A 16,671-nucleotide genomic window follows, 5' to 3' on the forward strand; every position below is an offset into this window, starting at 1 on the left:
CCGTAAAATATACGGAAACTAGATTTATCTCGAGGCCGTTCAAAAATTTTGTGGCTCCTGACCCAACATCTAATTATTGGCCAAGATCGTAATCTTTTGATCAACTTTTTGATCATTCCTAAAATTCTTGTTTTTCCTTGTCTAACATTAAAAAATACTTGTATCACAATCTTCTATATCACATTATTTCTGCTGAGACTGGCATCAATCTTTGTTAGGATTTAGATTTCTGGGCTTTCAGCATCTATGGCCACGTTAGCCCTGCGCTAGGATTAGGATTTAGATTTCTGGGCTTTCGGCATCTATGGCCATGTTAGCCCTGCACCAGGATTAGGATTTAGATTTCTGGGCTTTCGGCATCTATGGCCATGTTAGCCCTGCACTAGGATTAGGATTTAGATTTCTGGGCTTTCGGCATCTATGGCCATGTTAGCCTGTCATGTTTGAGGGATGAGGCACCTCGGCGAGCACACTATCCGCGAAAAGGGAAGGAAGAAAGATTGGGGAGGGAACGAAGGAAGGAAGGAAGCGGCCTGGTACCTATATGTTACCAGGTACCGGGTTACCAGGTTATGTTATACCGGCATTTCCCTGGTATGCATTCAGGGTGGGTGGCCTGACAAAGCTTATGAACATTTATCGACCGAGTGCCCTCAACGGGAATCGATTCCGGGACCGCTCGCACCGAAAGCGAGAGTGTTAGCGACTGCCCTACGCAGGCATCAAGCTTTGTCATTAAGTGTATCACTTTGGTGCCAAGTAGCATTAATCCTTTAACTTGATCTCGCACAAGTAATATCGGGAAAAATATTGTATCTATTTACATTTACCTACGTAATGCATAAAGAAAACAATAACAACCAAATAAACTAAAGGGTTAATCTACTTTTAAAAAAACTGAACAGGTTGCTTCTTCGACACAATGGCAGAAAATACCAATATTTTTCGATACCTAATGCACCGTTCTAAATATATTTTAGATACATAAAAATATCAACAGGAGCAGATCTGTATTCTCTGTAGATTTCCTGCAATTGCAATAAGCCTATGTTTCACTACGTTTAGCTTATGGTTCCATCAATTGAATATGAAGCTTAGCTGAACAGGAAACGTAACTTATTTCCTGTATTACTGAAATAATAATACTAATATGCCGTTGTTATTTCCTGTTTCCCTTCAACACATACGAAACTATGAAACAAATGTAGTTTGGATATTAACTTATATGGTTTCAAAGCTTTTAACGGGAAGCCATCAAAATGTTATAGCAGTTTTTTGTTTATTCAACAGTTTATCTATTACACGACAATAATAGTGTTTCTCGCATATAACTCAAGATTTTACTTCCGCTAGCTTGTTTAATTTTCGTAATCAGATATTAGAACTTTTAGATACACTACGCCTTCGGTGTGGATTAAGAATCTGGATGCTAATACATCTAAAATTATCGGTAAAATATATTAATTCATAAAGAAAGAATAGTATAGAGGATGGGTCAAAAAGTCTTAGGACATTCTTCTTTCTTCGAAACGAAAGTGACCGAAACGACCATTTCCAGTTCATCAACCTATAGCGTACATCAGAACAGTAATCTTAAGTATAACGATATTTCCGGTTCATGATTGTCATCCTGACAAGAGCCATGCTAGATCAAGGTTATGTTTTTCAATAGAGACAGTATTATATGATAACACGAAGTTTTTTTTTCTGAATACACTAGGTAATCAAACATTATAATGACAAAAAACTAAAGGGTAAAAATGATCAGGTCTAACATAAGTAACAGAGCTTTCGTCCCACAGCTGCTCATTTTAACGACCATAATGCAGGGTAACAATGATTTCACATGGAATCATTACTAACGGTAAATTTCCGTAAAGTGGGGAAGAGATGTGAACAAGGCTCGTAGAGGTAGCTCTAAAACTGCTACTGATGAGGAAACATCGGCAATAATCTTGGCACTATTCACGAAGAGTCCAACGGGCAGAACACGCCGTATGTCACCAGAATCAGGGGTCAACAGGACATCAGTTGTACGGATATTGCTCAATTTAATGTAAACGTCTAGGGTTTGGCATAGCAAATGTCTGGGTTGCCAGCAGTAAAGTAGTGACTGCAGCGACGAACTATTGATAGTCATGTGTTACGGAAAACTCTGTACAACGTAAGGTGTAGTAGGACGGCACTGTGCAATGAGCTGAGCAAATGGTGATGGTGTAAAATGAACGATCTCTCTGATTTCCAAAGAGGGTAAATTGTTCATGCTCGGATGTATAGTGAAAGCATGATAGTAGTGGCAAAAGCGTTGAGTCAATCGCTAGGAACAGTGTCCAAGGTGAAGAAAGATTACAAAATTCATGGCAAAACCACATCGATGGAAAAGAACAGTGGTCGGATAAAAACCTCAGCGACAGGTCTTGTCGTTCATTAAAACAGATTGTCACTCAGAATGACCGTACGACTATGATATAAGTGACGGAGGAACTCGAGCAGCACCACCCACACCCTATGTCGACAACCTCAGATTTTCACAAGGTGCCACGAACATGAAACATGGACCATTCATGACTGGAAACGTGTATAGTCGGATGAGTCATTGTTTATTTCGTTTCAATCCACGAGCCATGTAGACGTGCGCCGGCCACTGTGATAATATGGGCCGTAGTATCCCGGTTTCCGGTGAGTCCTGTGCTGGCACATACTGGCCGTGTCAATGCCCGTGATTATGTCGCCATTTTAGGGGATCACATGCATATTATAGTCCAAATGTGTCTGGGTAATGACGTCATGGTTATTATAAAAATGCGCCTATTAACACAGCTGGAGACGTAGCGTGGTTGAGGAACATTCTGGTCAACAGTCCTGACCTGCACTATCTCCGGACATGAACATAAAATCTGTACTAACATTTTGAGACACGAATCCAGTGTATATTATCTCCTCCATTATCATTCACGGAACTGAATGTTGTATTGTGCTCGGAACGGCATAATAATAAAAAGTTTCTTTTGAAATTCCCATATTTGCCACTATTTTTTTTTTCCTGTAAGACTACAACAAATATCATTACATCCATGCAATAATAAATATGCTTTACTTACACGGAGACGTTGCGTGGCTCACATTTTTGTAATTCTTTGGCAGTGAAACTCCAGGACGCGAGGCTCGTTTGGTCGGGAATATGATAATGAAATATCTGCACATCTTTGTAGGCGCGGAATTCAAACAACTGGCGAGGTTCTAGTTTTTGAATCTGTAGCGTTTTATCTGTAATAAAAGAAAAAAAGAGAAATATATTTACAAAGCTCAAAAGGTTTAAGTTCGCTAATAATCTATACATTTCACTGTTAAACACACACAAGGGAAATATTAAACCCAAAGTTCCACTTTATTGACAGAAAAACACAGAAAAATTCTATCTACTGTAAATAGTGGTGATTCTAGTTTAGGAACTACGTATAATTTAAAGAAAAATATAACAATAGAAAACAGTTATTATTACTAACTTGGGTTACAGTTCTGACAATGTATTTGATGAAAGAAAGAATATATTTCCAAAATGTTAACGAAGATTAGTAATAAATTTTCGCTTATTACATTTTCTATTTAAAACTACAAAAATTATCTGTTATTTGCAAGATTAGAACGAGGTTTACGAACGTAACAGGGAACATCAATATCATAGCAATTTTACCCCTCCTATTCTCTAGAAGACGAATTTTCGAAAACGTTCCAACACGTGTCCGCTTGTTTCTAATGAAGAATTTATGTACTGAATTTCACATATCCAACGTCAGCGAATCTTCACATTCGACGTTTTTCAGAGTAAAGCAAAAAACATTAATATAGAAACTATCCGTATTCCTTCTATAGGAGTGGATTAATAGAAAATGCTGCAAAACGTATTAGCTTTATTTACTTATTTTTAGTTAGAGTTTAAATACTGAATTTCGCACCTCCAAATTAAGCGAATTTTCACTTTTTTTAAATAAAGGAACGAATTTAATATTATATTTTTTTCCCTTTTAACAGCTAACTAAAAGAAAAAGTTTAGAGACATTTTCAGTCATTTATAATGAGGAGTTTATAGGCCGAGCTTAGTCTCCCTAACTTTAACGATTCATGAGATATCCTTTTTTTTATGAACCATCTTGTGTGATACTAGCCAAAATATCAGTTTTTCTCAATGCAGAATAGATTTGTGTTAAGTATTTGAGCTCCTCCTTTTCCTTAGGATATGCATGAATGGTGAATTTGCACTTAAACGACATTGGCAGTTTATTCATCCCAAGGATTTGACATGAATATCGAATGTATTCTATTATCTTTACGATTTTATATTATACTTAGTGAAATACCCATTCTTCGCATGGGGGCTATATTTGGAAGTCAACGCCTGTGGGAGTATCGCCATTCATCTCAGCGACCGCGAAAACTATGGATTTGACACTAATATCGGTCATTTTGGATTATTTTTACATGTCCCGATAATATCCGCCTCCCGCAGGTGACCCCGGCCCGTATACAATCATAGCTGAATTTGAAAATCATCGCTAATGGAAGTGTCACCATTGATCTCAGCGACTGCGAAATCTATGGGTTTAACACTAATATCGGTTATTTTAGATTATTTTTACATGTCTCGGTATCTCCCCCGGTGACCCAGGCTCGCAGCCGAAGGGGGTGAATTTGGAAGTTAATGCGATCAGAGTTTCACCACTGATCTCAGCGACCGCAAAAACTATGAACACGACACTAATATCGGTCATTTTCTACTACTTTTACATGTCCCGGTAAACGCTCCCTCTGAGACCCCCCGATTTGAATTTTGAAAAGGAAGCTTCGTTGGTCTGGGGCCTGGACCAAGGTACCCGTGACCCAAATTTGATAACTTTCGGTCCACTTGTCTGGTACCCAGGCTGCACAAAGGCACACAAACTCTTATTTATTATTATTATTATTATTATTATTATTATTATTATTATTATTATATTTACGGTACGGTCTATTGCTCTTGTAAGACTATGCATGTTACTTTCAGTCAGAATAGAGGAAAAATTCTCAGTAAGCACAGATCAGAGGGACGTAAGTATCTAGGTTCAATATTTTTGGACTTAGTCTCTGGAAGGCAGTCTAGCTTTCGTGATCAGAAGTGTACGAATTAGGACTATGTCGCATACGGGCTTTGGTATAAAAAATCGTTGTAATAATCGAAATTGAATAAACATTCAAAAAGTGTTAAGATTTTTGAATATTTCTATGTATTAATCGGTATGGTTTTGGTTATCACGTTCGAAGAAAAAAAAATCTGACCAAAGCAAATCACTTCTAATAAATAAGTGCTGCAGAAAAGCTTTCGGGTAACTTAAAAATTAATGTGACCATTTGAGCCTTCTTTGTTGTTTGTCTAAGCCCTCGATGAACGTGTTATCTAATATATAAAATTGAAACTGACTATGTTTGTGACTTAACTCGAACCACTCGACCGATCTCGATCAAATTTTCAGTATAGACGAGATTCGGGTCTGGAATGGTTTTCATCATGTTAATTTGAGGGTGCAACTTGGGGGGAAAGGAGTGATTAGACATTTAAAAATGATGGAAATGGACCTATTTAGTGTCCAATCCATAGTTTCCGGGGTCCCTGAGATGAACAGTGACACTTCCGATGCTGTTTAAATCAAAATTCAGCCTCGCAACTTGGGGAATGGGATTATATATGATCAAAAGTGACTAATATTAGTGAATATTAGTGTCGAATGCATAATTTTCGGGGATGTTAAGACAAGAAGTGACACTTCCGATGCTCTTTAAATCCAAATTCACCCCTTTATGTCCAAACTGAAATGTATTCTCCCCGTACGAAGAACTCGTATTCTGCTAGTTTTATTATATTATATTATATTATATATTACATATATATCAGGCAAAAAATACATCATTGATGGAATTTAGTAAAAGAAACTTTTGCCGTGATAGAATCAGAAGGTTTGTTTGTTTGTTTACGTTTGTAAAACCTAGTGTGAAAAATTCTACTGCATAACAAACAGGCGAAGAAACTTAGTTACAAACTTAAAAACTTTTTCTTTTCGAGATATGCTAAGAAGAATGACCACTGTTTTGTATAATTCTGTGCAATACAAGAGGAAACCTCTCAAGTTAAAAGAGCATTACAATACCTCCGAAAGTGGTTGTAGAAATGAAAGACTTCTCGCTAATAGTACCACTTTACAATTTACACTAATACTGTTCTTTAATCGTACCCTAGCTTAGCATAGAAGTCACATACACTCCGAATATAATTTGCGAAATGACGATCGTTGAACCACTTAAGCTGCCGTCGTTGGAAGTGGAACAAGAGATTTACTAGCACCGGCAGACAGCCAACTAAGATATACACGATATGACTTCCTGATGCGATGTAGCTTAATCAAATACAACGACACTTCTGGAAATATTGAGTATTTTAGATTTATATACGTCAAAATACAGCTTGTGTGTCCTTTTAGAGATTTTAGGTTCAAAATTTGACACATAGTATTTTATAAATTCGCCCAGTAGTTTGAACGTACTGCTTACTATTTTTTTTTAAACTGAATGCTGTTCAATTTAGTTTTGAACCTACGTTACCTTAAATCAGTGGTTCTCAACCTAATTTCTATCACGACCCCCATTTTAATCACATCCTCTTGCCAGCGACCTCCTTATAATTTCGGATTTGTAATAAGCTTTGTGGGATTCCTATTGTAGAGATATCACGATATCAATCTATTACTTATAGTTGATACAGTAACTTCCCTAAAAGCGAATGGATTAAAATCAAATTTTGCCAGTTTATTCATATTACAAATATCGAATCCGATCCGTCATACTGTTGCAAAATGAAAGCCGTTTGAAAATTTTAAAACTTCGTAATTTCCTTAATTTCGAGTCATATGATACAAAAGTTATTTCTAATTTTGTTTCTAAAAAAAAAAAAAAAAACTTGGACAGTTGTTTAGATAGTCAATAAGTTATTGAGTATTTTAATTTTTGAGAGGCCGCCACTTTCAGTAATATCGGGTATTATATTCTAATTATATTTATCTCTTCCGCTTATCTTAGCGATCCCCCTAGGGGTTGCGACCTCCAGCTTGAGAAGCTCTGCCTTAAACAAAAGTAAAATCTGACCAAAATGTGTATGATGAAGTTGTACGTCTGCAATCTTATAGGTAATTTTAGCACTACAAAACTTGCCAGTTGTTTGCTAATGAAATGTTGACGTTATTTTTTTTCTTAAATACTTGTAAAGGAACATAGACTGGAATAAAATTCGACATGGAATTGTAATCTAGTGGCTTTTTTTTTAATGTTGATTTACTAATAAGGAAACATTGTAAGCAGCCACCATGTGATTTATCGATGCTTAATAATAATAATAATAATAATAATGATAATAATAATAATTGTAGCCGGAAAAAATATTATCGGATCCTTAATATGCTAGAAAACTTGAAATTATCCAAGAAAATTAAAAAAAAAATCCAGCGATTTTCAACTTTTAATGCCAACGGACACGTTAAATTCGAAAGGCTCTACTCGTTGATGTAGTCTTCGGTGGTCTGTGGCGTTCGGCTACAGATTATAAGGCGGAATTTTTAATAGGTTAGAGCAGCGTCTCCCAACTGGTGTGCCGCGAGGAAATCGAAACAAATTATTAATTCTATAGGAATCAAATTGCAAGACATAGGGGAAAATGTATATTTGTATTTCACATTACTATGAACCTACTATAAATCTACAATTTTAAGTTTCATACTGTGTTACTTTTCTGTACATTTTTAATGTTGGAAAACGTATTTATCATTGTCATGACCATTATTGCTTCTTTATTGTTGCAAACTATTTCGTAACTTGAAATTTTAACATATCATTCAATAAATTCAACAAAGCAAATATGCATACAAATTACCTAGATTTGTGTTTTAAAACTATAGGAGATTTGTTTATTTATTCGTTATTTAGTGATCTTCCCTTTTAGTTAAAGGTTAGATACAGTTTTCGAAAGAGAAAGTGGATTTTTAAAAACCCGAGTCCTATATTTCATTCCAATTGTTTTCTATTTTAAAATTAGAATGAAAAATAAGCATAATGATTTACCACGGGGGAAAATCAGTGATCGAGCTTTCTTTTCTGTAAGGAGATCAGTAATCACATAAAAATACCAGGGTATTTTATATTTCAAATAATAATAGTAATATATATATATATGGGTGTGCCGCGAGAATTCAAGTTACACCTATAGTGTGCCGCAAGTTGAAAAAGGTTGGGAAACGCTGGGTTAGAGTTACACTTAAAAGCATGTGCATTTTTTTAATTGTTGTCGGTATTTCCGTGCGATGTTCCTGCCGGTTTCGTAATATGAAAAAAAAAATAGAACAAACGTGAAAAAGTCAATGTATTAAGATAAAATATCTAAAAGTTTTAAAATAAAATAAGTTGAGAATGCTCCAAGAGAACGTTGCCAGAGAGCACTTAAAAGGAAGGGAGAGATGTAGCGGGAAGGATGACTGATTGTTCCTACATTTAAAAGTAAGTCTTTTTTATCCGCACCTTCTCTTTCTCGCAAAAAATCGCAATCATCTCTCTATGACTTACAGTTTCCGAGGTATGGCTCCTTAAATCTCCCGAAATTCAAACTTTTTTGGATAATATCTGAAGAACGATGGCCAGTTAGCTAGTGGCCACCGGTTACTATTTCATATCAAAATATTCACCATCCTCTTATAGAGAGATTACATTGATGTTGATCAATATCTGACTTATGGTTCCCGAGATATGGTTCCTTAAATCTCCGAAATCGTCCATTTTACGGCCAATATCTCGAGAACAGTAAGCATGATGAGCAAAATTCAATCACTTTATCAGATAGTTTTTGATGCTCTATCGTATGAAGGGCTCAAAATTGAAAAAAAAAAATCAAATGACAGACAAACAGACACACACACATTATATTATATATATATATATATATATATATATATATATATATATATATATATATATATATAGAGAGAGAGAGAGAGAGAGAGAGAGAATTCAGTAGCGAACTTGAGTTCGTTGACGAGAAAAAGAAAAAGGCTGATATATCTGGTGCTTCAGTTTTTGCTTAAAAATCAAAAAGAAAGTAGCTAATGTGCATATTCTAGGTGAACGAGGTTCTGGGTTCAATTTCCAGTAGTTGGATTGGAGGTCAATGTCTTTTTCAGAAGCAAAGGCACAGGAGACGTAGATCTACAGCTTATGGTGTGATATGAATCATATGAGCTTTCTCTGGGAATCAAATTCGAGTCTCCTGCACCAAAGACACATACTCTAACCATATATCCACCAGAAAGTTCAGTTCCTGGTAGGAGAACGTCAAACACACTACACAGCTTCAGATCCCTCCTTAAACTGCAGATCTAATTCTACGTATTTATTTCGTAAATATTATCAGAGATTTTGACTGTTCTTTGACAATGTTGAGTATGAGTAAATGCTGCCATCTTGGTATCGAGGAGGCAGTGGGTCCCTGAGCTGTTCATTCCACGGTGAGACGCGTGGCATTCCACGTGAGAGTATGTAACGATAGAATGGAGCGACTACGAGAATCGTTCCGCAATCAAAGCGCTACACAAGGTGAGCATGCCACCATCACGGATCTTCGACGCCCTGAAACACCTGTAAATCGGTTAACGATTCGTCTACAGCACATCCACCGTTGCCGTGAAACGGGAAGTGTCAATGATCGGCAAGGTGCTGCAAGGATTCGCGAAATCCCGCCAGGACTCAATGACTGATGCCCTGAGAGATATAGTTTCGATAAGCAATACATCACCAATACTTAAGCTGAACTTGGTACTCAGAGTCTACAAACAACGTACAGGTCACCTCATGACTGATGCGTTGCACCAGCAGAGCGCGATGGAAGCCAAACGTCTCGTCAAGCGTTAGCAGGAACTGATCACAGGACAATTATCTTTTCCGACGAAAAGATGTTCATAGCTGAGCAGTTCTTTAATGCTCAAAATGACTGTGTGTACGCATCATCATCAATGCAAGGTGGTGAGCGTGTTTCGAGGGTGCACAAGTCGCATCATCCAACATCAGTCATGGCGTGATGAGGTGTGAGCTTCAACGGCACATGGTTCTAGTTTTATGAACAAAGGGAAAGAGACATCGACTAATGTATGCGAAACCTCAATCTTGGAGCCAATTGTGAAACCACTGACTACTACCATGTTTCCGAACCAACAAGGACCTTGCAACAGGATTCTGTTCCCATGTACAAAGGCACGATCAACCAAGGAGTGGATACTGGCCAACGTCACAGACTTCATCTCTGCGTAAGACTGGCTGTCTAGCAACCCAGATCTGAACCCTCTCGACTACAAATTGTAGTCACTACTTCAACCAATGGACTGCAAGAAGACACACACTAATGTGACCTCCCTGAAACGCGCCCTGGTAAAGGCAGCCCGCCATTTCCTCATCGACATTGTTTTTAATTCCATTTACGAGTGGCTCGCCAGAGTCAAAAGCTCACATTGAAGATTTTGAAACCTAATTGGTGCTCTTAACTCTCCACACTTAAATGTATCATTTTGCAAAAGAATATCAATATGTCGTCAACACTATGTCTGAGCTCCATTTCCAAACCTCTGATGGTATATATGAAATAACTAGGCATATAGCCTATCTGCTCACTGCTACAGTTAAATACAAATCAACTCCTAAATCAACAAGTTTGAGGAAGGAATAAGGGCGAAAATTTTCCACCGAAATTATTTACGTCTAGTAAAATCTCTCTTTGCTATATGGTTAGAGTACGTTTCTTTGGCATGGGGAGCCAGGATTCATTGTCGGTGGATGCACAGGTTGTTCGAGTCCAACACTAGTCTGTAGAACCATATTTCATATAGCCTCGCTGCCGCAAGGGACGCTAAACTCTCATCAACACAAACCTGCCATTGCTTACTTCTAAATCGCTTAACCAAAGCATCGAAACTTTGTTATGGAGCGAAACAAGTTACGGATTTCAGATATTCATCAGTACAAGCAAATTAAGACTCAAAGACAATGAGATGGACTACATGTTATTTGTAATTTGTACTATTATTTAATTACTTAAAAAAAAGTCAGACAAAACTGAAAGAGCCTATGCCAGGGGTTTTCAAACTGTGCGGCACGACACCCTCAGGAGGCGCCGAAGGTTGTCAGGGGAGGCGCGAGTACCTTTAAATAAAAATCCCAAAAGAGAACCTATTTAGGTATAATGCAACACCATTATGCACCCTTCTCCTTTAGTAATACATACCGGACTAAGCCTTTGCATTACCTTTGTTCCACACACGATCAGAGATGACTCTTTCACCTTTGGCTTAAGACACACTAAGAATATTCTACTTTATCTCTGTAGAATAGTATGTCTTCTTAAATGCCTTTGGCATTTCGCACGAAGCCATGTTAGCTGAGCTATTCTTTCTCTTAATTTTCTGTTATTATTTTTGGGACGATTCTTGAGTTTTTATCTTGTCTAAAGTACTACCGCCATTCACGAATAGTGTTATTTCCTACTGACTTCGCTCCACATGTAAATGTGTCTTTATTATTTAAATTCACTCTCTGTACGTAGTTTTCAATTTTAACACTTACCACAATTTATAATTATTAACACTGGTTAATAACATTAGAAGGAGTAGCCAGTGTGTACAATGTAAATCACCTGTGTTAATGAGATATTTTCATTAGTGATTAATAAATGAAACACAGTCTATCATAGTGATAGTCTTTGTTTTAGGGACACATATGCTTATGTTGTTGACACATTTCATTTCTGACAGGGGAGGCGCGTTCAGATTTTGGTGGTTGAGGGGAGCCTCAACTGCAAAAGGTTTGAAACCCCCCCTGGTCTATGCAATAGGGATAATATTTTGGAAAGGAACTTCAATGATTAGTTTAACGGTGAAGTTTCATCGCCTATGGCATGGAAACCATGGGTTTGTGTCTCTGAGATTACAAGCTATTTCGCTTCTTCGTCAAATAATAAATCCATCTGAACACCTCAACTGATCAGTGATTAACGCGTGAACTTTCTGCGCGTACAAGCCAAAGTTTAATCTTTGGTAGGAATATCTGTCGTGGACAAAAATTCGAGTAGTAGACCGGGTTCCACATTAAATAGCAATTTACATAGTACTTATTTTATACTTTATTTGCTTCACAAGAATTATCGATTGGTATTTACTCAGTAGATCCCTCTCTCAGTTGCATACATCCTCGGCACAGACAGGAAAGTTAAAACGTCAACCTAAGCCAGCGTTTCCCAACCTTTTTCTACTTGCGGCACAGTTCAGGTGTAACTTGAATTCTCCAGGCACATCCATATAGATATTATTATTATTATTATTATTATTATTATTATTAAAAATAACGGATAATTTTTTTCTATAATCACTGATCTCCTTCTCACAAAGAAGAAAGCTTGATCACTGGTTTCCCCCAATGGTAAATCATTATGCTTATTTTTCGTTCTAATTTAAAAACAGAAGACAATTGCAATGAATTATAGGACTCACATTTTTAAAAAAATAAACTTTATTTTTTCGAAAGCTGTATCCAACCTTTCACTAAGAAGGAAGATCACTAAATAACGAACGAATAAACAAATTACTTGTTCTCTCAAAACACAAATGTATGTAATTTGTATACACGTTTGCTTTGTCGAAAGGATTGAATGATATTTTATAATTTCAAGTTACGAAATAGTCTGCAACAATGGTCAACAATAAAGAACAATAAAGAAGCAACAATGGTCATAAGAATGATAAGAAATTCGTTTTTCAACATTAAAAGTGTACAGAAAAGTAACAGTATGAAACTTAAAATTGTAGATTCATAGTAGAGGTTCATAGTAATGTAAAATACAAATATACATTTTTCCATGTGTTGCAATTTGAATGCTAAAGAATTAGTAATTTTGCTTCGATTTCTTCGCGGCACACCAGCGGCCCATTCGCGGCACACCGGTTGGGAAACGCTGACCTAAGCAATCAATAGTGTCGCGTTTAATGTCGTTTTCGTGATTTTTTTTTAAAAAGTATAAACATTCAGAATCTTTTAAGAACTTTAAAAGGAAATGCATATTTCGGTGACAAGACGTATCAACCTCTAGATATTATAGATATCACCTCATATCATTACTTGTGAAACTGAGGGAGAAGGTGAATACGAAGTGACATATTTCAGTTTAACGTCCCACGTGTATGCTCTTTAGGCTAAGGGAGACGGTGTTTAAAGCAACTGAGTGATGATGGGAGAATTGATGGAATGAAAAAGTAGGAGAAAACTGAGGTACTCCGAGAAAACCCAGACACAATGTTGTCCACCACTAACTTACTTGGTCGGGGATCGAATCAGGGGCTCCACGCACCAGAGGTAAGCGTTCTACCACTGAGCAACCGAGTCCCTCCGTATAAATACACAGCCATTCATTCTTATGGTTCGACATAATTACATATTATTCATATTGTCAATTAAACACTCAAGATCTTGCAACTATTTTTAGGATAGAAAATGAATCTCCAAATGCTATCAATTCTCAGTGATGATGCAAAATTTCCACTTGACACAAAATCATTAGCCAATTCGAAGCTACCCGAACTTAACAAAAAAAAAAAAAAAAAAAAAAAACTCCGGCTTATAAAGTCAGAAATAATAGTGTTGAGAACAGCTCACTAATTATATACGATTAAACTGAAAGCCCTCTGGCCAATCATAACCCTTTCTTAGCTGTAACGCCACGTAAGTTGTGCTTTTATTGTTTACAAAAACTACTTTTCAACGTACACGAAATGTAAAGGAGATTAGAGCATCTGGTCATTGTATGAGAAGTGTCCACACCAATGTATTTAAAATAAACACACTGGCAGAAAATAAAAAGTGAATGCCCTGAGAGAAGTGATGTAGAGACACTATTTGCGTGGGATACTGGCAGAGGGCAATACAAAAAAAAATACAATCAATAGTGCTGCACCGTGTAGACAGTGAGTATTTACCTTTGGAACACCAAGCTCGTAGCGCAAAAGGTGAATCCCCTTGCGCCTTGACAAAGTAGAGCTCGCATCCACTGATGTCACGAAAAAAGTAGCTGGAGGGATGAATGGCACGTCATTATGTTCAGCTATGAGAATATATTTTGCCTTGTCGCTAGAAATAATGTTAACATCAACCGAGTGAGCAGGACCTTCCACAAGGTAATCGATAGCGACACGTCAACAGGGAAAATATCAAGAACCAGGCGTCCGAAACCATATAATGTCAATGTCTGTTCACCTCTTATGTTCATACACGGATCATCATCGATGCTGGCGTGTTCCTGTTTCTGCAGCATCAGAGAAGTGTATTCTTTCAACAGGACTATGGCCGATCGCATACAGCTTACGTTAATAAACGCGTTCTACAAGGCGCGAACCCTGTTCGCTTGCATGACAATGCAACCTGGACACAATTGAGCATGTGTGGTTCTCGACTGGACAGTATGTGGTCTGATGTGCAACACCACCGGCTACCGGTGCAAGAATCGTGGAAAATCATTTCCAAGGATAACACCTGACCGTCTGCATGCAAAAGTGCAGGTCCGTGTTGAATCTGGCGAATAGCACACAACATACTGATAACATCTTTTGTTACACTAATTATTTATTCTGTCTGTAAATGTAGAATCCTATGCTTATGAGATTTAAATGGTGTAAGATTTACACGCCGAATATGTTTTAGGGATGGTTATTTTTCGTTTTACTAATATATATACACTGTCCATATATGATATAACAGTACAAATCAATGTTTAATTCATAATATGTGCAAAGTTAGATATATATCTATACAGTATATACCGTACAGGATATTTCAAAGTTTACGGACAAGCTTTGAGAAATTATTCGTTATGTCGTGTTGAAGATATTCATATAGAGAATTTAGGACTAGTTAAAGTAAACCAAAGATATCCAGTGCTCCAAAAATCTGGACTGGACAATTTAATTGGAAAACTACAAGCTTATATGGACTTAACTGGGAAAGTGATTACTTTGTATGTATACACTCAACACTGTCCGGTATCTGGATGTACATCACTCTGGAATCAGTTCAAATTTTACGGTTAGAATTAATAGAGACAATGTTAGTGAAATCTGTTTTGTAAAATATGCTACAGATAAAAATGTATCTGTACGTTAAAAAATTTGAGTGAAGTGTACAAAAAATAATTATCAGAATTTCTTTTAGTGTACTTCCATTGAACCACTGAATATGAACACATTTTTTAAGGTTTTATTATTATTACTATTATTATTTTTAAATTCGAGTATATCATTCACTTGCACAAGTTGAATACAGCGGGTTCGAGGGATCATTTTTTAATTTCCGAATGCAGAGACACGAATCTTTTTACATGTGGACCTTTTGAGACATAACAGATAGTCATCCATCACATTCGTTTGTACAAATTTGGGAAATTCTTTATCAAAGATGTCCAAGAAAGTATAACAAATTTTCAATTATGTTACTACCATCAATTACCCGCTTTGCTGGGTTAAATTAAGAAAAAAATAGTAGTATCTTTCGTTAGTCAGTCACTTTTTACTATTACTAAGCGCTCTTTCATATTGGACATTTTCGATGATTTTTATATATTCCCCTCCTCTCTCAATTTGCGGGGCTGAATTTTGATTTAAAAAGTATCAGAAGTGTCACTGTTCATCTCAGCAACCTCAAAAACTATAGATTCGACACTAATATCGGTCATTTTTGATCATTTGTAAATGTCTTTACCCCTCCCCAAAGTACATCTTCAAAGTGATATGACAAAAACCATCTCATATTTGAACTTCATCTAGCTTGAAAATATGATCGAGATCGGTCCTGTGGTTCAAGAGTTAAGTTTTATTTAGTTTTATATATCTCCACCTTCTTCCACTCCCCTAAGTTGTACTGTCAAAGTGAACAGATAAATACCATCCCAGACCCAAACAACATCTATGTTCAAAATTTGATCGAGATCAGTCAAGTGGTTCAAGAGTTGTTTTATATATATCCCCTTCTCCCCCTAGGTTCTACCGTCAAAGTGAAAATATATATTTAAAAAATGTCTAGGCCCGAACCTCATCTATGTCGAAAATTTGATCGAGATCGGTCGGGTGGTTCAAGAGTTATTAAGTTAAATTTATTTTTATATATCTGTCCCTTCCCCCTCTCCTAAGTTCTACCGCCAAATTGAAATGATAAAAACCACCCCAGGTCCAAACCTCATCCATATTGAAAATTTGATTAACATCAGTCGGGTGGTTTAAGCGTGATGAAATCACAAAGACAGTCACTTTTATTTTTATTCTTTTTACATATATCTCCCCCTTCTCCAACCTTTCCTTTAGGTTGCACCGTAAAAGTGAAATGACGAAAACATCCCAGGCCCGAACCTTATCTACGTTCAAAGTTTGCTCGAGATCGGTAGAGTGGTTCAAGAGTTATTATGTTTTATTTATTTTTCTGTCTCCCTTCTCCCCCCACCCCTAAGTTCTACCGTCAAAGTGAATAGCCAAAAGTACTCCCAGGACTGAACCGCATCTACGTTAAAAATTTGATCTAAATCGG

General features: G+C 36.8%; 1 protein-coding gene across 3 annotated transcripts in view; it reads right to left on the reverse strand.

Annotated features, from left to right (window-relative positions):
• LOC145687958 (transmembrane protein 8B) overlaps positions 1–16,671 on the reverse strand; it is a 1,033,730-nt gene that overhangs the window by 770,063 nt on the left and 246,996 nt on the right. For all 3 annotated transcript variants that reach the window (XR_014131821.1, XM_081761557.1, XM_081761558.1), the window contains exon 2: positions 3,102–3,267. Coding sequence is in view for 2 of the 3 variants with exons in the window: in XM_081761557.1 (XP_081617683.1) it covers positions 3,102–3,267 (166 nt within the window). In the remaining variant the exon portion in view is untranslated. The remainder of the gene's footprint in view (positions 1–3,101; positions 3,268–16,671) is intronic.

Source organism: Thermobia domestica, chromosome 6 (assembly GCF_964235325.1).
Source record: "Thermobia domestica chromosome 6, izTheDome1.hap1.1, whole genome shotgun sequence".
Taxonomy (NCBI): domain Eukaryota; kingdom Metazoa; phylum Arthropoda; class Insecta; order Zygentoma; family Lepismatidae; genus Thermobia; species Thermobia domestica.